Consider the following 20788-nt stretch of genomic DNA (forward strand, 5'->3'; position numbering starts at 1 on the left):
CTACAAATCAGGCAGAGAGTCAGAAAAGACAAATACATCCACATGTGCAGAGAAACACTTTATGTCCATGCATGAATAAAACACGAATCAACACAAGTCATACATATGCTCATAAGGCACGGCAAGGCACTTTTATTCATAAAACACATTTCATACACAGAGGCAGATTCAAGGTGCTGTTAAAAAATAACACAGAAATGAAAAGAAATTGATTCAATATCAGGGAGCACAGTTCAAAGCTAATTTCAAGCTGAATAAAAGAGATTTAAAAAAGAGGTTAAGAGATTAATAGAGATGAAAGAAATAAAAGGGATAGAATCTGTCTTTTAATTAAATTTCATTAACAAGTCGAATGTATAAAACAATACAAATAAAATTCATAGAAATGTGTTGATGGCTCAAATAGAATAATAAGGAAAAACTAATGGAAACAAACCCTTCAAACTCTTTCATCCATAGTGCGCCGGTAGCTGACATATGAACAACATACGGTTCAGAGATGTCAGCGGGGGCGGTGGAGGTGGGAGATGTGTACATGTTCAAACCTGCTCCCAGCTCCGGTTCTCACACGCTGCAGACTCACTCCATTTTCATTTCTGATTCCTTCTGTGTGACCACAAGGAATATGACAGGGAGGGGATGCGTGTGATTTACAGCTTACAAGACAAATAATGACATTATAACATGATTAGTGTGTCCCTGAGTGTGTGTGTGTGTGTGTGTGAACACTGACGCTGCTGTACCTCGCTCTAGGTGATGATCCTGTACTTCCACCCCAGTGTGTTTCGATGTATCCTCCTGAGGTGGGTCCGCCTCCTGGGTTTCGCCATCATGTACGGCACCATCATCCTCAAACTGTACAGGTACTGGAAACACCCTCACATGAATTCTTCTTCTCTCTAAAATAGAGAACTAAAGATCGACCCTTTCCCTCTCTCCTTTCTCTCCTCATTTTGTTTCCTTATATCTCCAATCCTCTGTCTCATTTCCTTTCATTGTTTCCTTTTCTTCTCTCCTCCTATTTCCTCCCCTTGTCTCTCCTTTCCTCTCCTCTTCTCTCCTCTCCTCTCAATAATTCAGCTCCCTCTCAGACCGCAAACCCCCGTGTGCACACACTCATGCATGCAGTTTTGCCAATAAGCACATTTGCATTTCACATCAGGTCCAGTCTATCTTTGTCTGCCTGCTGAAGTATCTCTCAGACAAAAACACACACACACACACACACACACACACTTCCAGCTCTGAGCAGGTGTTGCTGAGATTGGAGAAGGGGGTCAAAGGCCCACCAAAGAGTTCTCTGGGCAAAATTACGAATTAGTTGATATTTTTTCTCGAGCTTGCTGGGCGTGAAGTGTGCCCAAGGGCCAAGCTCTTACAGCCTGGTCCCACTGAATATATGAGAGATACGATATTAGTCATGTCTGGTAGAGGCAGCTGAGCAGAGGAAACAGAGATCTGACTGCTTTTCTGTCTAGAGTACGTGAATCTTTCTCCCCAAACAGTTATACTTCTCAAGCATCAGATCATCTTGAGCTACTACCATGGGCGGATCCAGGGGCAAGGCCAGGGGGGCACTGGCCCAAGGTGATATCTGATTGGCTCCAGAAATGCCTGTCTTGTGTCAGTGGTCTTTAAAAAATAACTAGTCACTTGATAACAATACTAACAATGAATCTGACAATTTGTTAAGAATTTGTATTCTTTGGAAAACACAATGTGCTTGAACAGGGAACAATTATCTAAATATTTTCAATGATGTGTGGCTCAAAGCTACAGAGCTAACCGTAAATAAGGAATGAACTAAATGTGAACCTTACTAAATTAATCTTGGACATTTAATTGGCCCCTCTGTGTAAGTTGTGGCCCTTTTATGGCCTTTGATTTAGAAAAATCCTAGATCCGCCACTGGCTATTGCAACTGTTCTGGCTGAAGTGTTGCATTTTAAATTCCCTTTTACGTCATGTTGTCATCTGTGCGTGCAGTGGTAACCACAACTGTGCAACCTATAAATAAACTGTTCTGCGTGCACTTCAAGGTTTATGTCAATAATCAGCCGTGTCCACACACCTCCGGGAAAAAAACTACAAACCGACACCCACGAGAAATTTACCAAGGGGTTAAAGCAACACATGTGTTGCCCTGTGTTGCTCTGATGTTACTCTATTTCACCCTGCAGCAAAAGAGAAGATATATTAGCATGAATTAAACTGAACATACTCGACAAACACGAATGAATTCAAATATCATCATCTTCTCTCCCTGCTGCTTTTAATTCAAGTGGGCATGTTAATGAGGTGTCAGTGTCGGAGAGAGCATCTCTTATTAACCTGTGCTGCTCATCATGATTTCCTGCAGCGGTCTCTCATGTTCATGCTGCTGTCGTCGTCGTCTTCTCTCACCTTCTCCCAGGGTGTTAAAGGTGTTCCTGTCCCGCACAGCCCAGAGGACACCGTACATGACCAGCTGGCGTGTCGTGCGGCTGCTGGCGGTGATTCTTCTGGTGGTGCTGTGGTTCCTGGTGGCCTGGACCTCAGCCGTGTGCCAGAACCCCGAGCTGAGTCGGGCGCTGATCGCTGCAGGCCTCACCCCTGAGGGACTCCAGTTCAGCATGTGTCTGCTGGACCGATGGGACTACATGATGGCCGTGGGTGAGTGTTGTGTTTACACGTGGCCGCTGTTGACGTCTACAGGACAAGAAATCATCCAGAGTGAGGAAATGTTGGTGCCACTTAACTGTAAGGAGCTTTTGGGCTTATAGCTCGGGTCTACGCTGCCTGGGTGAGGATTAAGATTAAATTTAACTTGGAAACTTTTTGACTTGTGGTCAGGGTGAGGGGGAAAAAAACGAAGAATAGTGGTGGAATGTTTTGGCTGTAAATGCTTGTGGTACTATAAACTTGTTATTAACTTATTTAGGCTATTTTCATTTTAGATTTTGACATTTAGGCTTATGTTTATTTAGTGTTCTAGATGCTCTGAACTGAACTTGAGGTTTAATGGATACAGTTGCAACTACTTTAATTTGTCCAATGTTTGATTACATTTTTCCTGCACAAACAGTTTAAAGAATGTTACAACATGTTAGAGAGGAAGACTCTAATAAAAGAGATGGAGTGTCTCTGGCTCTTTTTGGACCCTGGGCTGGGGGTATCCTTAAAACTCTCATTTATTTATACAGGCCTTTACCACAGGGAAGGCCCCAAGGATGTTCCAGAGGATGAGCCTGTCACCTATTAACCATAGGCAATAATCTATTGCTCAATAAAATGCTGCAATGTTGTACAGAACATCATAAAACATATGGAAGCAAACAGTATAGTCACAGTCTATTCACCACATGTATAGGATTTGTTATTGGAACTGAAGGGAAATAAAATGCTTCACTGAAATATTTTTATTGTTTATCTGTCTTGTAGTTACTGCTGAGAATAAGTTCTAAGCCACACATGAAATGTAAATGAACCAGACTCTGAGAAATTCATTTTGATTGAGTTGTCCCTACAGCCTTTTTACCAATTTTGACCTGTAGCCTAATTATAGCCTCTTAGGGACTGTACAAAAATGACTGGGATGGGTAGGCGGCTGAACCTTGTTTGTGATTTGTTTTCATTATTTGCTTTGAAACCTTGACCTTGAAAAAAACTGCATCAGATTATCTCCTAGTATCTTAAATCAATCCCAATTTCAAGCTTAACCTGCTTATGTGCATCTAAAGCAACATGACATATGACATGTGACATCTGCCTACCTATTGTGTGATACCAGCCAATCAACACTCAGGAAATCTCAAAAGACATACCCATCGCCTTGGAAACAGACAGAACGTGAGAAAATGCCACAGAGAGCAGCAAATTTCGACGAGGCAATTATTGTCATGATAATTTTCCATGTGCTCACATCCCATGCCTCTTGATATGTTACAATGACATCATTATTCAGGCCCCATTTATCTCAATCCCTCTAACATTTAGCGGATGTAGAGTGACATAACACTTTTACTCAAACAGTATTATTTCATTTTTCACAGTTATTTCAAATTTATCACACAATTTCCATAAATTTTATGAACGTAGGACTTTTGTAAACCCATTTCAAGCATCAAAACAATTCATCCACATGAGTAAAGGTGTCTTTTTACAAGTGATTTAAGCGCACTTCAATTTTTCAACTCTAAGGCCAAATGATCTGTTTACACAACGCTCCATAGGTCATATTTGAGCCTCACTATGAGAGAGCTGAGAATGTACCAAAAAAACATATGGGTGTCCTGCTATGTGCAGGTGCCTTAATAATATTTATATGGCCTAAATTGCACATGAGGAGTGGAATCAACAATTTCCAAATGTGCTAAAAGTGGGTGATGATGCTGTTTTTGTTGACTGACATTATGGTTCCAGCAGCTTCTTGTAAATTGACGATCAGTTTGAAGATGCGACAGAGAGACGTGATTGTTGTCCTCTAAATCTGGTGAAACACATCATTATCAAGACGGCCTGATGTGATTAGGACACATACCACTTGGGAATATATGCTCTGAGCCGTGAGTCACTAGTTTGATTCCCGGCTGGCTGGACTGAGTGTGTCATTCCCACACATAGTCGTTATAATGTAAGAATTTATTGCACTGATCCGCTAACATGTATAAAGAGTGGGTTGATTCTTTAGAAGTTGGAGGAAGTATCCTTCAAGTGTCTCTAGACCCAGACAGCCTTGTGTGTGTGTGAGTCACCTCCTAATGACAGATTCCTGAAGCAGGAGGCAGTGATGGGCACCTCACTGAAGCCAGTCTGACAGCAGGGGACACTAATCCAGTTTGGAAAGAGGAAAAGGATGGATCCCTGAGAAATGCTTGGTCTGCCACTGAAAACTGATAGACAGACAGAGAGCGAGAGTGGCAGGGGAAAAGACGAGAGGAGTCTGTGAAGTACAAAGCTTGTAGGGATGTGGGCAGTGATGCAAGGAGAGTTTTCCAGCAGCCGAGGAGGAGCAGGAACGTTAGAGGAAGAGAGCTGCTGATGGAAGGACAACTAAGGACACTCTGGAGACGGGAAAGAGGAACAGAAACATCTTCAGAGACACGGCCTTTAAATGGAATGAAAGACGAAGCGTGCAACAGGCCCTCTGTCTGTTTCCTGCATCTGAGTGTTTGTGTGCGTCAGCGTGCATTTGTGTGTGTGCACTCTAGTCCAGATAGTAGATGAGGGAGCCCCACTGTTTCCTCTGACAGCCATTGAGGACACCCTGGTGTTGTCTATGAAGGGCAGGAAGCACCCAGAGAGAGACGGCGCATGACATGTTTGCGATAATTAATCTAATTGCTGTTTATGCTTGTTTTGTCTTGGTACCAACAAGAAAACACGTCTGATATAAAAATGAATAAATCATCCTATTTTGTCCTGAAACTGATGTGACACAGCATTGATAATGTCAGCAATGAACAATTCATATGAATCAACCATTCATCTTCATTAGTGGGATTGTTATCCTTTCCTTCTTGCAAACAGCTCTCTGTGCCTCCCATTCAGAGGCTAAGTAGCATGTAATTAGTGATGATTTATAGACTGGGCCTATTCATAAATATTAATGTCTGTAATCACTGTAAAGACTTTATGGCCTTGTCTGCCAAAGCAGTTCTTGGCACAGTTCTTAGTGCTGTTGGCTGTCTGGAAACAAAACAACAAGTTTGTGTACATGGTACCAGGAGAAAACCTTTGACTTTGTGGTTCTCATTTTCATACACAGCACATCCACCTACGAATTCCACAAACAAATGTCTGTCTGTGGAAACGCATATCCTGCAAACCCCCTGTCTTATCGGCTTCAGACTGTAATGTTAATGGCCCGGGAAGTGCAGTGTTGAGTTTGTTATGATTTGGACACACAATACATTCTATATATTCTAAATATAATATAAAAATGTTGTATTCTGTAGCAGTCAGTGGGGCGGGGGGCAGTGAACTTGGGTCTGAAGATTGTGTCGGCGGCTTAACAGACCTGTGAAATAAGTGAAATGCAATTTCTGAAAAAATAACAACAATTATACGTAAATAATTCAAACACATATATAGTAACCGCACATGAACAGTAAATACAGCAACTTTAGTTTCATTTTATGAAAAACATTGACAATAAAATGTAATTGAGAATAAACCAGGTAGGATGAACACGGTTTTCAACTTCACTCTGCACCGACTGTTTATAAAAAGCTCTGCACACAATGTCCAGCACACAAACAATGAAAAAGTAACAGTATATTGTAAAACTGTTTGAGGAGGACTCACTAATGACAAGGAATAATTCTGAAGTAGCTCCAGAGCTTTTAACACAGGCCAAGAGGACAGCTCATTCCAAACAGACATGTTTATAACGGGCACTGCACTAGCAGTAAAAGCATCATCTATTTGTTCTACACCAGAGAGCAGCAAGTACAAAATGTATTACACGCCTCCAAGACATATTTAGCTGCCTCTAAAATGCTGAACTGAATCATCTTCATCACATCCAAAATAATTACTATTGATTTTAGAAAATGATGTTCTGTAGACTTCCATTACACTGACATTGTAGGTGATAATGAGTTGTCTGTGCACACACACTGTGCTGAATATTCTGAAATATCTTGATAAGTAACTGTAGAGACGCCTGCGTTTTTAAAATACGCATTCTCTGTGAATTTTAGTCGGGCTGTGTGACCTTGGTGAGATCAGACGATAGGAGGGATGAGTCAACAAGCTGTCGAGGAAGCAGATGCCTCATTTGGAGGAAACACTTCAAACACGGGTGGAATCTCGCTAAGTTAGGAACTGCTAAATTTGAAACTTCATTATTGCAGTCAGCACTGTCAGCGTCTTGTGCCAAAGCAGGTTTAATGTGCAGGGAATTCCAGGACAAGACTTGTCCAGTTAAAAAGACTGTAAATCGGTACTAGGATTTTTTTTTCCAAGAGTGAGACAAGGTGATTGGTACCACTTTCAAGTCTGTCCAGGAGGTGATTAGCCTAGCCTAGCATAGACAATGGGAAAAAGAAAGAACAGTTAGCTTGGATGTGTCCAGAGGTTTAAAAATTTTAAAGCTAACAATGTAACATGTTGCGTTTTCATTTGTTTAATCCATCAAAATTCGGAGAAGTAAAAATTCGAACCTGTCTTTATTACAGTCTGGTTGCTAGGCGTCTCTAGAGACCAACAGTAAACTAAAACCTTTGCTTACCGACTGTTTTTGGATGGAGAGGTGGATAGACTCTAACTCCCTTAAAACCACAATTTTTTGTTTTTTACATTTGCGTTTATGATTCAATTACTCGAAAAAAGCTTTGTAGATGGTGGAGAGGGCTTTTTTTTTACGCTACAGAAAGCCAGGCTAGCTTGATCAACCCCTGGTGGCTGGCTGCAGTATAGGTTATAAACCCTGCCTCCTCCATGGACCAAACTAAGTCAAAGTGTACGTTATGTTAATACATTTGTTTCAAAGATGGTTTTAGGTAGTTCTTATCTGATGTATATCTAAGTCTTTATTTTTTCCAGTAAGTTTGGTTTTAATTTGTCATTTGATGCAATACAATTGGGGTGAATGGGACCTCAGCTCTACACCACGATCACTAATGTGCAGGCTATGGCTCCAAATGAAGTCCAAAGCACAAGATGGCTGCACCTATATCTGGGATATGTAAACTTAATTTTTGAAAAAAGTGGGGATGCCCCATTAATCTTTAAATACTAAGGTCAAGACACAAATGCTAGCTACACAGGAGGTATTTTATGCACGTCATAATTTTTAAGTGGGGAAAAACACTCACTTTAAGACAAAGACAATCACAACTATAAATCACATATTTCCTCTAACCATCTCGGCTATCTTATTGTTGTTTGTTCTGTTTGTTTCCCAGCGGAGTTCCTGTTCCTGCTGTGGGGCGTGTACCTCTGCTACGCTGTCCGCACCGTGCCCTCGGCTTTCCACGAACCACGTTACATGGCTGTGGCCATCTACAATGAGCTCCTCATATCGGCCATCTTCCACATCATCAGGTGAATAATGAAAACCGAGTGGAAACAGGCATGAGTGGGCATGAACAGTGAGTGAGAGAAAGCAATTTGTGGCCAGAAGTGCAGTCTGTCTTCTTACATGATCACTGAGAGAGAGAAAAAGAAAAGAGGAAGTTCTAGAGAGGGACATGAAAGAGGCATGAAACAGAGCCAAGACTGTGGAACCATGAAATATCACACTTTGACTTGATGAATGTCGCTGACAGTGGTGGAAGTGGCACGAATAGTGGCGGGGGGCTTAGATGACTTTACCCCTTCTTGCAGTACAAGCTGCTGTTTAATCATGATTATATTTTCCTGTTAGCTTGGGCATTACAAGTGTTGATCGTGTCAGATGAAAGGCAGAGGCTTCATCCGCCCCCTTCATCAGGGAAACGAACAGTGTCAGCTGAGTGCAGGGTAAGCCAGTTGAAAGGAGGTGAATACAAAATGTCTTCCCAGATGCACAGCATAGATCTACTGTGCCAGAGACCAAAATAAACTCTCAGTTCTGTGCAACTGTCTGTCTCGCATAGAGGTTTAATTCAACTGCTCTAGTTACGGAATTGTGCTCAATTAGTCAACTTTTAGGTTATCATAACATTCTTTTAAATTTAGTAACTGTCATTTATTTTCTTAAAAATACCCACAACTCAAATAAAGTCAGGAAAACCAAAGGCTTTCATCGAGTTATTTACCCGCTAAAGAGCCAAATTTGTCCCTCAGGAGTTAATGGAGACCAGCTAAAAATAGATTGAATATTGGACTCCATTTACTCGTAAAAGGTGGTTTGAAGAATGTTTTTTGTGTTTCCAGGCAGCTCTTTGTTTTAATTTGTGCATGTGCTAAATCATTTTTTTGAATCATTCTATTATTCATCTAAAGGCTCACCTATGCTGCCTTTACGTTCAAAAAGAGATACGTCCATTTCAAACAATGTAACCGTCGTTGCCCACATACTTCCACGAGTCCTTTACGTTGGCAATGGTTGTCAAGCATCCAATACTGTGCCCAAGTGAAGTAGCCTGTAGTTTTTTTGACCAAATCCCTCCTCAAAAGTTCCGCCATTGTTGAAAGTCAAATCTTGTGGGCCTCCTTTTAGCTGACTCTGTATTTAACACTGTTGTTATTAATGTGTCTGTTTAAACTTTTTGGAATATCTGTGTAAAAGACAAAAAATACAGTTTAACATTTTTTTTATCATCACTTTATCATGACTCTTAAACCACGGAACATTTTCTCAGTCCGGTTACAGTGGGACCGAATGGTCACGTGATCACAAAGCGCCTGCTGGTGCCCCGGGCAAAGCAATTCCATTTGTCACACTTCCTCCGATAAAACTGCTCCTGATTGAATATTCTTTCATTTAGGCAGCAGTCTATTGTGCTCAGTGGGACAAAAAAAACAAAAACACATTCTTTTAATCTGTTAAGAAACTGAAAAATCCAGTGGGTACACCTTTGTCAGTGCTGAGAAACAGTTATAAATCAAGCTGTTCTTTGCTTTCTGGGGAATAAAAACATTAGAGTGTTTCTTTTTTTTCTTGGTGAGCTGACAGCAGTCTCCTGCTGCAGTCCAAAGATAACGCTGGACTTGTGTTTGTGTAGCACACACACACACACACACACATACACACACACTATGCTTTTAGATGTCTAATATAAATTATGAATGTGAATTTGCTTATTGGGAGTAAAGGGCCAACGATCTCTGAGTCACCTTGGTGGATCTTTGATGAATGAAGGTGAAACTCACGCTATCTCTCGTCCCAGTCTCATCAAGAAGTCTTGGTCCTGGCAGAGATATATTTTCACACATTTAACAGAATATGCACAATAATTATAGCTTGCTTTTGCTTCATCTGTCATTATGTGAGGCTTTAACTGGCTGCGGAAAATTGGTGCTGAAATACAACCATTCATTAGAGCCAATTTAGGTTTTTGTGTATTTTTTTACATGTTCCACTAATAATAGGTGCAATTAGCGGCTCTGGTGCTCATGAATACAATATCAACTCTGCTTTAATGCACCGGCGATAAGAGTAATTATGGCTTGAAATGTTAAACACAAACCACAAGCAACCAACATCACTGCTGTGAGCTTTGACATAGATTCTGCACCCGTCTGGATTGAGGCAGTGGTGACAGAAATAGGACAAGATTTGTTTGAGCGAAAAATGTTTGAGCTGCTGTTTTGCTGATGGGGACAGAAAACAATATCCCTCCTCTGTTCTATAAACTTTTATAAAATAACTCAACATCTAATTGATGTGAAAATCTCAAACCGTGATCAGGCTGAAGGGATTAAGATAACCACAAAAAATAAGCTGCAAGTCTGAGCACGGCGACTTTAAAGAAAGTAGTAAGATGCTGTAAAATCAATTTTAAAGTCATTAGGAAGGGCAGACAGTTAAAGGCAGCGCGGATTTATAAAATTACATCAGTCTACATTCCACATAAAGTCTGCATGTGGCGTATAGGGAATCGTCTGTGATGCTCTTTGCCAATCAAGTCTGAGTCTATTAGGTTATTCTATCCATATTACACTTTCATTGTCTGGGGTAGCGGTCCATTTACCTGCATGCCAAGAGACCTGACATTTGTATTCTCAGCCACACCTGTTGAGATGTTAGGGAAGTAGACAAGCGTTACGGGAAATCTTAGCAACAGGATACATTTGACGAGCTATCAAGCCAGAAGACACAGGAATACATTATAGTATCATTTGAGATGGTGCAACCAGCTGCGAAAAGATGTACAATAAAAATGAAAACATATAGGGCTCCTATTTTAATGATGGAAGGGCATGGTCCAAAGCACATGGCTTTAGGTTGTCTTGAAAATCCACTTTTTCTTTAATGGCAGAAAAAAACATTGCTACACCAGGCACAGTCAAAAGAGCTTTACCTTGTCTCTTAATCGTGGTTGTGCTTTGGGCAAACATGCAATAAACCAATCAGAGTAGTGCCATCTCCGATTCCCTGAAGCCCGGTGAGCTTGCCCCTTGGTGGATTGCTTTTAAAAGGATGGATTTAAAGCCACGGTTCGTAATTCTAGAAAAGCTAGCAAGAGCAAGCTACACTTTGAAATATGCACCCCATGATCTCACCCCCTACCATTGGCCCTTTCTTCAAAGCTATATGGACGTGCACTGCCCAACTGCTGCTAGAAGCCGACTTTTCCGTGACTTGCTCACGAACCATTGGCTATCGTCTCTGCTTCGGCGGTGTGTGCCTATCTGGCTGAAGACTCCAGTCATGAACAGTGAGAATGCAGGATTTGTGCAGTAAGGCAGGTCGGTTAGTGACAGACAGGTACACTACCCAATCATTTAATTCCGTCCAAATTAAATGATTGGTCTTGTTTATTACAGTCCTGCCATGGCCACAATAGCTTTTTTTCAGACAACAAATTGTACAAAAGTGTTTCAGAAACAACTTACCAACCCTAACCTTTAATAGAGAAGGATCCTCTGCTGAGGAAATTATCTCTGTGTGCTGTTCAAAGGCTCTGGGCAAATGCTGATATCGCTGGCAGCACAACCAGGTGCTCAACACCGTCACAGAGCTGATTTGTAGCACCGTCACCAGCTGCAGGACGTCAAACCCCTTAAAGCAGAACATCAGCTTCACCAGAGCCAAGAGCAACACCTACAGCCACAACATGGTTTATCACCGCAGCTGACAGTGGATCTGGGAAGGCAACTCAAGTTTGCTCAGCATAGCACTTATCGCCCTCAGACTTGACAGACTTGACATCATTCTGTTATCAGACTGTGAAGAATGCTGTCATGCTGGAGCTGACCATGCCATGGGAGGACTGTGTGGGGAGGCTTTTAAACCTTGTCAATGACTGCTATAGACATGGCAAGGTGCTTACCTGGAGGAAGGGAGCAGAGTCTTTGTGGGACAATCCCCCTGCAGGGCTGACACTGCACTCTGCATCACAGGCTGAGGAGGAGGAGGAGGAGGAGGAGGAGGAGGCTGAGGAGGAGGAGGAGGAGGAGGAGGGCCATCCACAAACTATAACAACATGGATGCTGCTGAGTAAGCCTCCAGGTGGCTCTGGATCAAGAGTGGATCTGTGGAATGGAGTTAGGCCAGAAGCTGAGGCTTGTTCAACGTCAGCTGGGTCACCTGACTCTTTTACATTTTATATCAGTGACGCAGAGAAACACTAGAGAATAATAGAAAACGAGTCTACGTCATGCCAGCTGTTCTCTGAGGCTGTATTATGAAACCAATGGGTTTAAGCTAAATGCTAACCTCAGCATGCTAACACGTTCACAGCTAAGACTTTATATGATGATGGATGACCTGACAGCCTCCTAAAAATGAAGCCTCTTGATCACCCCCTGGTGGCTGGGTGAAATCTAGGTCATAACCCCCACCTCCTCCATGTTAGTGGATGGACCAGGTCTAAATTAAATCACATGTCATTTTAGGTAGTTCTTATAACGCGGATGTATTTTCAAGTTTTCATTTTTCATGATCGGTCAAGTGCCTATATCGACAGGACCTTGATTCCGCGGCTCGACTCCACAATCACAACTGCGTGGATTCTGGCTCCAAATGGTGTCAAAGGTGCAACATGGCAGTGCTCATATCCAGGATATGTTAGCTTCATTTTTGTACAACCTGAGGAAATGGTGATGATCTTTTTCAGGGACATTGCTAACATGCTAATGCTTAGCAGGTATAATTTTTTCACCCTGTTCAACATTTGAGTTCGGTGTAATAACCTTTGTCTTATGTTTTGTCTGAGACTCTCAGAAAGTATGAAGCATTCAAAACGAATAATGCCTGAGCAGAAAATAACAGCACAAAAGCAAATGTAGTCAAACACATTTTTCAGAACCTCTCAAAAGGAGGCGAATAAATGCTACTTTTATACTTTCCACACAGTTTTGCTTTAACGCCTCTGTTTACACTGGAGTCAAGATTACCTCAGGGTTTGTGGAACATTTCATTCTGTTCTCGTCCAGAGATTCAATAAAAGCTGCTTTTATGTCTGTGTGTGTACTTGAGAATGAGCATATTTCACAGACAAGTATTCAGTTCAACTGGCTTTCAAATATACTTCAAATATGCTTTTGAAAAAGTGCTGGTGAATGAACAGAATCTCTCCTGCATGTTTGTGTTCTTCCCGCAGGTTCTCTCTGGTGCCAGGACTACACCCTGACTGGATGCTCATGCTGTTCTTTGCTCACACTCATCTGACTGTGACTGTGACTCTGGGTCTGCTGCTCATTCCAAAGGTAACACATTGTCCCTGGAGCTCACGAACCATGCCAGTTATTACTTTACTGGATTGTAAGTTATTAACTGAAGCAAATTTCAGGACTCTGCCATATGCTCAAGACCTACATTAATGAATGGCCTCAAACTCTAGTTATCTGTGTGCTTAAATGTAATGTATGAGGTTGTAAAAATGACATTTTTATTACAGAATATTTGTAAGAGCATAATTTAAATTGGAGCATTTCCATTTTCTGCTACTTCTGCTCCATTACATTTATCTTACAGCTACTTTACAGATGAAGATTTTTGATAAGAACAAGATAATGATATGAGCATAAACTGGTGGTTTCCAGCCTTTAGTACTTTTGAGCTCTATATAAAACTAATGTCATGTGTCAGGTGTCCATGAGCAGCAAAAGAGATTTCTCTTGTAAATTGTCACATATTTTTATAAACTGTTTATATTCTAAAAATGTTCACTAAGCAGCAAAGAAAGGCTCAAAAGCTTTTTGTTTATTTCTTCTGGCATGATATGTCAACAATGCTCTGGGAAATTTCTTCAAACTTGGCACAGATCTTGGACTCACAGATCCAAAGGTCAAGGTCACGGATCTTAAAAAACATATTTTTCGCCTCTTGGACATGATCTCTCAAGTCTGCCTTTAAGGATTTTTTAAGTCAGATTTGGACGGGTTTTCACTTGGGCTCAAAGATTAATTGATTTTAGTTGTCAAATGTCACAATGGCCGCATATGAGTCTGGACAAAAATGTATGTAAACTTAATTGGCCGAGGCTTAATTTTATTGATTTTTATTGCAGGACGTTTTCTAGTATTTCCCATTATAATGTTGGTATTCTTTCTCAAACTATGCACCACGCTGTTGCTGAAGGCTCCACCAAATTCCTTGTTAAAAAAACATCAAATTGATAAATGACCTCTGCATAAATTAATGTTGTGTTAATGTTTGAAAACAAAAATCTATTTTGTGCTCAATACATTAATTTGCATTTTAGAATCACATTTGCATTCTTGGCATCATCCATAGGCTCAGTGTGTGGGAGAGTCTATCAGTCAGAGCACAGAGAGGTGGGGTTTAGAGCAGGCAAAGGAGGAAAAGGGACTGACAGAGGTTGTTATTGCTTGTAATATAATGTTAAAACTGTCAATACATTCACTGAGCAACATATTTTAGTCTCTCAAATGCTACTTTCATGCTCCAAATGTGTCATTGTTTGCTCAGAATTTAGCTCCAGCTATGATGTTTAGGTATCTACAATAACTAATCAATAGAAGAGCAGCTTATGCAGAAGTGCAGCAGAGACAAAATCCATGTAGAAGTCTTACTTTTCTTTCCTGTAAGAGTTTTTATTTGAAAGTCCTGCCTTTGTAGTAGAAGTTCTTTTCAGCACAGACAGATTTCCATAATGGCCACTTCTGTACAGAAGCTTGCAAAACAGTTCATTCATCATCTTAACTTCATTTGATATTAGCAGTGTGGAACACACACAGACTTACAGCTACCATTTGCTACCATTAGCTTAAACTCATTCAAACTGCGTTAGTGGTTATTTTAATTTAGCTGAGCACTCCCGCGGGTGTCTTCATGTGCAGTCTCTAAGTCTGATGGAAAACATTAAATTCTCCTGCTGCGTGAGCAACGCAATACACCATCAGTGCTCTCTGTTCTTTCATTCTTTCTTAATTAGGCACCTCACAAGTGCAAGTCAGTTTAGTGTGCTGGGATAATTAAGCATAATAGGCGGATGCAAATCTCACACAGCGTCTGTTCCTGCAGCTCTCTATGCTCCTGCGTTTGTTATTCCAGCAAAGCTAAACAGTTTGGCCACGAACATCGAGTCAAAACCAAACTGCTCTTTAAGGATCAGCCTTTCTCCTTAATGTGCTGCGTTGTTGTAATGATTGAACCTCATCTCACCTTTCCTCTCTGCACATGGGAGTCCAAGTGAGGAGGAGATTAGTGCCTGCAAACATAAATTAGAATTTGTTATACACAGCTTGTGATGTTGCATAATAAAAAAAAAGAGAAATTTAGCAGTGTAACTAAGCAGAATAACTTTTATTTCAATGAGTTATTTCTATTAGTTTTGCACATTCACTTGTTGTCAATCACAATAAGTCATGTGGATAGATAGAGATCATCCTAATTTAGTGAAATGATTACATGAAATTGGAGTTAAAATCAATGTAGTGGTGATTATTGAACGCAAGAATCAATTATGTATGAAATGGATCTCCTATCATGTTCATGTTCATGCTCTGCAGTTAAAATCTCATAGTATTTAAAAGACTATTTGTTTATCAGAGTCGACTGCGGAGAGCAAAGTAACTTTTTTATGCCATAAAGGTTCAGTAAATTATTGCTGCAGGTAAATGCTGTTCATCCCCAGTCCACCTTACATGGACCCTGTGGCCGACATATTCATTCTGTCAGTTAATCAAATCAAATCAGAGGCTTCCTACTTTCATCAGTCTCCATGCAGTGTCAGTGATGCCTCCCTCTAACCTTGCTCTCCATACGTCTCAGCTCCTGACCAAAGGGACGCAGGCCAGGGATGATATTGCCACAGAGGCGTACGAGGAGGAGCTAGACATGGGAAGATCTGGCTCTTACCTGAACAACAGCATCACCTCGGCCTGGAGCGAGCACAGTCTGGACCCGGAGGATATACGGGTGAAGTAGCTTTTAGAAGATATTAACTGTGGTTTAGTCTGAATTTATATTTTATGATTAAATGATACAAAGCCACAAAATGTTTTGTTAATGGATTCTTGATGCCACTGGTTCCTCATAATGGCAGAATGATTTATGGATAGCAACGATTTTCTTTTTTAAGCTGTTACATGATTTGTAAATTATTCTAAATTGATTAGTTACCATAAAAAAACCTCCAAAACTTGACCATCAAATTTATGAATCAAACAATTTTGCAGTAGTAACCTAATTACTCAGTAGCTGCCCAGCATTTATAGTTTCCTTCCTTTTCCAGGATGAGTTGAAGAAGCTCTATGCTCAGCTGGAGGTATACAAATGCAAGAAGATGCTTGCAAACAACCCTCATCTCCAGAAGAAACGCAGCTCCAAGAAAGGCCTGGGCCGTTCACTGATGAAACGGATCACTGAGATCCCAGAGACCATGCACATGCACCGCCAGTGTAGCCGCGAGGACGGCAGCGAGCACGGCAGCAACCGTAGCACCTTGAAGAGGAACCCGTTTGAACCGAGTCATCACGGTACGTCTCTCGTTCCACCTGTTAAATTGAGGCTGGGTGATATTACTGAGTTTGACCTTTAATATTAGGTACCGGAATTAGTTTTCAGATGAGTAAGAGGGGTTTTAAATTGTCTGCGTGTTTAAAAATCACCTTTAAATATTAAAAAGTCTTTTTTTGATTTTCACAATTTCGCTGCTTTAAGGCATTTTTTATATTAAAGTTTCAAAGTTATTAAGAAACAGAAACCAACTTAGAGAACCTTGTCCATGAAAGGGAAGTTTTGTGCCAATATGTGATTTGTATATGTAAATATAGAGATTTATACCATAAGTGAATATTTGACCATTGGTGGCACTAAGAGGAAATTTAGGCGATCATATCATGAGGATTTCTCCTCTGGGGGACATCATTGTCTGTACAAAGTGGCATCCATAATTGTTTGGGACGATATTTCAGTTTGGACTAGCTCCATCGCTTGAATGGCTAACACCTAAATACATACATGTATTAATTTACATAAACATGCATTTTAAAATGAGATGTGAGTCATGTTAGTAAATCTACCCACTTCATACAGGTCTGGTGATTATTCTTCCCTCAGGAAAAGCTCGGGATGACTCCCTGAAGAACAAAGTCATGGGCTTGAAGAAATCTCTCAGCTATGATCACGTTTGTGACCAGGATGAAGAAACTGGAAGCCAATCTGGCTCCACAGCAGGAGACAAAATGACTCCTGTCGGAAGCGGCGGGGAGGGATCCCTTCTGGGCTCCCTCATTGGCCGCAGACACACCAAGAAGCAGCTGGAACCCGCCCTGACCCCACCGAAACTGGAACCGGCCGAGTCCACCGAGTCGGTGCCACTGTTCTGGAAGTCAGCCAGTGCTCACAACTTGACGCACGAGAAGAAACCCGTCCACCTGCGCACCTCCATCATGCAGAAGTCTCTGAGCGTGATCGCCAGCGCCAAGGACAAGATGCCGGGGCTCACCAACAAGACGCAGAGTGTGGAGGACGCCAGTAAGAAGGGCCTGAAGGGACAAGAAGGCAGGATGCTCTCTGAGGTGGACGAGACGCCAGAGCATTATCCAAAAATGATCATCAGCCAGTCGGTGGAGTACTCCAAGACACCCATGAAGATGGGCATCATGAAACAACAGGTGATTTCGACAAATATGATACAAATTGATGGATATGTTGGAAACTGTCTTTTTTTATCTTTGGATTGCATCTCAGTGGATGAAGACCCTCTAACACAGAGCAGAATATCTTATTAGTGTGGAGGAGGATAAATGGAGGTGAAGCTTGTTTGTTTTGTTTGTCTCTCTGGACCAGTGAAAACGAGGAGTGGATAATAAGAATCCTGCCCAGACTAGACCGGGATAAACCACCACAAGTATCCCAGTGGGGCTCCTTTATGTGGCTTTAGAACGTCTGACCTGTCTTTAAACCTGCAATAGTGGATTTTGTGTCCACTAAACAAGTTGTAAACACGACATCTATATATTATCACCCTTTGAGTTGAAATGGAAAGGTTGGTTTATTTCAAGCATTGCAGTGTTAGCATTTGTTTATAAAATGTATGGTCAGTCCAATCGTCTCTTTTAGCTCTGTAGTAGGCAAACTACACTACAGTATATCAGTGGGCTCATTATGACAAGTGACCCACTCACACGCATGTAGTCATCAGATCTACTGATGATGTCATAGGAACATGACGACCATGAAAGGTCAAATTAAAGCTGCTAAATGAACCAGGACTTGAAGTTTTGTTGTCTTAACACTGTTTGGGCTGCGAACAGTTGGAAAGCCAAAACCAGTTTTGAACACGTCAACTTAAGATATTTTAATATGTCAGACATTTTATTTATTATTTGTATTATATTTTGTAGAGTGAACAGTTAGGGGTTGGTAATTTGTTTTTGAAACACTGAACATTATATTCAGGCAATGCACAGTCATATGTTTTGAGGGCGTAGCTTTGACGAGTGGGAGGGGCTGGTATGTCCTGATTGCATTTTTTCGATGTGTAGCCTTCTCTTGCTATCAGGATTACGAACCCTAGCTTTAAATGATTATTCTTAGGATATTTGATAATGAAAATTACTGTTTAAATAACACATACAATGACTGAGTAGGTTATTTCATGATGAATAACTGTCTTTTTCCTGTTTGTAACAGGTGAGCGGCAGCCAGCCGTCCATTTGCTCCGAGATCGGGAAGAACCTTTATGACGTGTCCGAGGTTTGTCCCTGGGAAATGGAGGAACCAGAGACGCCCTCTGAAGGAAAAACACAGAAACATGTTTCTATTGCTCCCGGAGAAACCACCGGAGAAACCCGCCGGAGAGGCAGCAGCAGCTCTGGAATCTCTAAAGGTAGCCGGTCCCAGCAGAGGCAGAAAGCAGGGCAGTCGCCTTCCAACAGACGTCGCTCCAAAGATAAAGGAGGAGAAAAAGAAGAAGGAAGGGAAATGCGGAAAGCTCGGCCACCCAGGTCACCTCTGCCCCTCAAGCTGGATGTGTGCCCCTGGGAATTTGATGACCAGCCCATGCTGGGAGGAGATTCAGATTCCATCTCCCCAGACAGGATCAGGCGGAAGAAAAGCGTCACACCCACAGATGGGAAACCCAAGGGCCTCCACTCGGACCACTCCAAGTCCACAGGAAGCCTTTTACAGCCTCCTTCCCTGATGGTAGAGATCTGCCCTTGGGATTACAACAGCCCGCCGTCCCCTAAACAGGAGAAGACCTGCAACAGCCCCACGACGCACAAGAAGAAGCGGAAAGGCTCCTGCTCGTCCAACCACAAAGCAGAGAAGGGGAGGGAGAAAGGCAGAGAAAGGAGGAGCTCCTCCAGCAAGCCGCCATCAGAGAGGAGACGGGTCAGCCAGTCGTCTGAGTGCAGCGGGCCGGCGTCTGAGCGGCGAAGGAGCTCCACCAGAGACCCAGAGATGATGGAGGTCAGGAGGGCGGAGGTTTTCTCCCAGGAGAGCGAGCCCAGGCAAACCAGCTTTGCTCAGAAAACTAAACCCTCACCAGAGATGAAGAAGGAGAGCTCTAGTTACAAACCTGAAGTCATCAGCGGAGCCCAAATGGCTGATGTTTGCCCGTGGGACTTTGAGGAGCAAGACTCTGGGGAGAGGGCATGATGACTGGTGCCACGATTGTAATTTTTTTTTACTCACAGACTGACAACACACGACAAAGCAAAGAAAATGAATGATAAAGATCCAACATTGTATTTGATATGAAAGTTTTTTTTTCTGAGTCACCTTAGTGTAAAAGATCCTGCGAGGAAAAGAACATCCCTCCTGCTGTGCAATGATGCAATCCAAACACAACAGTTTGCTCTACATTGTCAAATCGCAGTGAATGCAACTTCAAAGTCACTTTAAAGGAATGTTTAGTCTGCACTTTTGCTTGCCCATTTGTCACTAAATTGTGTGTATGTTTTTATCACACTGACTACATGGAGGTGACATGTAAAATCAATCATATTTATCAGCAGATCAGACAATCTTTTGTACACAAGCAAAGTCAATGCTTCACCTAATGAGCTTTTTGTTTGCCACTACGCTGACGATACTCTACCTTACGTGGTAAACTAGCGGAGGCTTCATCCATCAGCTGCTGATGAGGAAAACCATCAGACCGGGGAAAAAGACTGTATGTTTAGAGACGCTGGACCAAAGCCCCAGACAGAGATCTGAAGCCTTACCTTTAGGCCAAATCCATAATTCATGACACGACGATGATCTGTTTGATTAGAGAAACGTGGGATCGCAGTGCAGCTCAATGAAGACGCCTGTATGTTTCGGTAAACACTCTCAATATAAATGATGTCTTTTTTCTAACAAAAGCCATCGCATGTGGCAAACTATCAAGCATCCAAATAACTAAATGTTTATTGGTTAACTTGTTCTCAGAAACAACAGCAGAACTTTTGGTGTTATGGTATTTGTCTCACTCTGATGCTTCTGAAATGATGTGCATTGCTATCAATAATGTACACGCGTATCTCAAATGGCTTTCAAATACAGTTGAGTAGTACTGAAATATCTATGAGGCCCTCCGTTCTGTTTATTTACTGTTTACTGCTCTATATTTCTTCCCTGAATGTCCCATCTTAAAAAGGGGAAAAGAAACAAAAACCCACTCAAACCCACCAACTTGCATTACAGGCTGTAGAATCCACACACAGAGAAAATTGAGTCTTTCAAGGACCAAAACACAACCCTGACTACAGTGGTGGATGATGTGAATAATGCATATTTTTCTGTCGCTTAGTT

The 20788-nt window shown here is 41.7% G+C and overlaps 1 protein-coding gene across 2 annotated transcripts in view; it reads left to right on the top strand.

The window, feature by feature from the left end:
* Positions 1-20644, top strand: part of gpr158b (G protein-coupled receptor 158b) — a 63293-nt gene extending 42649 nt beyond the window's left edge. Inside the window, exons 6-13 of one of the 2 annotated variants that reach the window (XM_034614369.1) lie at positions 754-863; positions 2414-2652; positions 7890-8028; positions 13176-13281; positions 15812-15958; positions 16275-16518; positions 17078-17658; positions 18680-20644. In XM_034614369.1, the coding sequence (XP_034470260.1) occupies positions 754-863; positions 2414-2652; positions 7890-8028; positions 13176-13281; positions 15812-15958; positions 16275-16518; positions 17078-17658; positions 18680-19648 (2535 nt within the window). In that variant the 3' untranslated portion in view covers positions 19649-20644. The remainder of the gene's footprint in view (positions 1-753; positions 864-2413; positions 2653-7889; positions 8029-13175; positions 13282-15811; positions 15959-16274; positions 16519-17077; positions 17659-18679) is intronic. The other variant, XM_034614370.1, reaches the window with a different exon arrangement.
* Positions 20645-20788: the final 144 nt, after the last annotated feature.

Source organism: Hippoglossus hippoglossus, chromosome 17 (assembly GCF_009819705.1).
Source record: "Hippoglossus hippoglossus isolate fHipHip1 chromosome 17, fHipHip1.pri, whole genome shotgun sequence".
Classification (NCBI taxonomy): domain Eukaryota; kingdom Metazoa; phylum Chordata; class Actinopteri; order Pleuronectiformes; family Pleuronectidae; genus Hippoglossus; species Hippoglossus hippoglossus.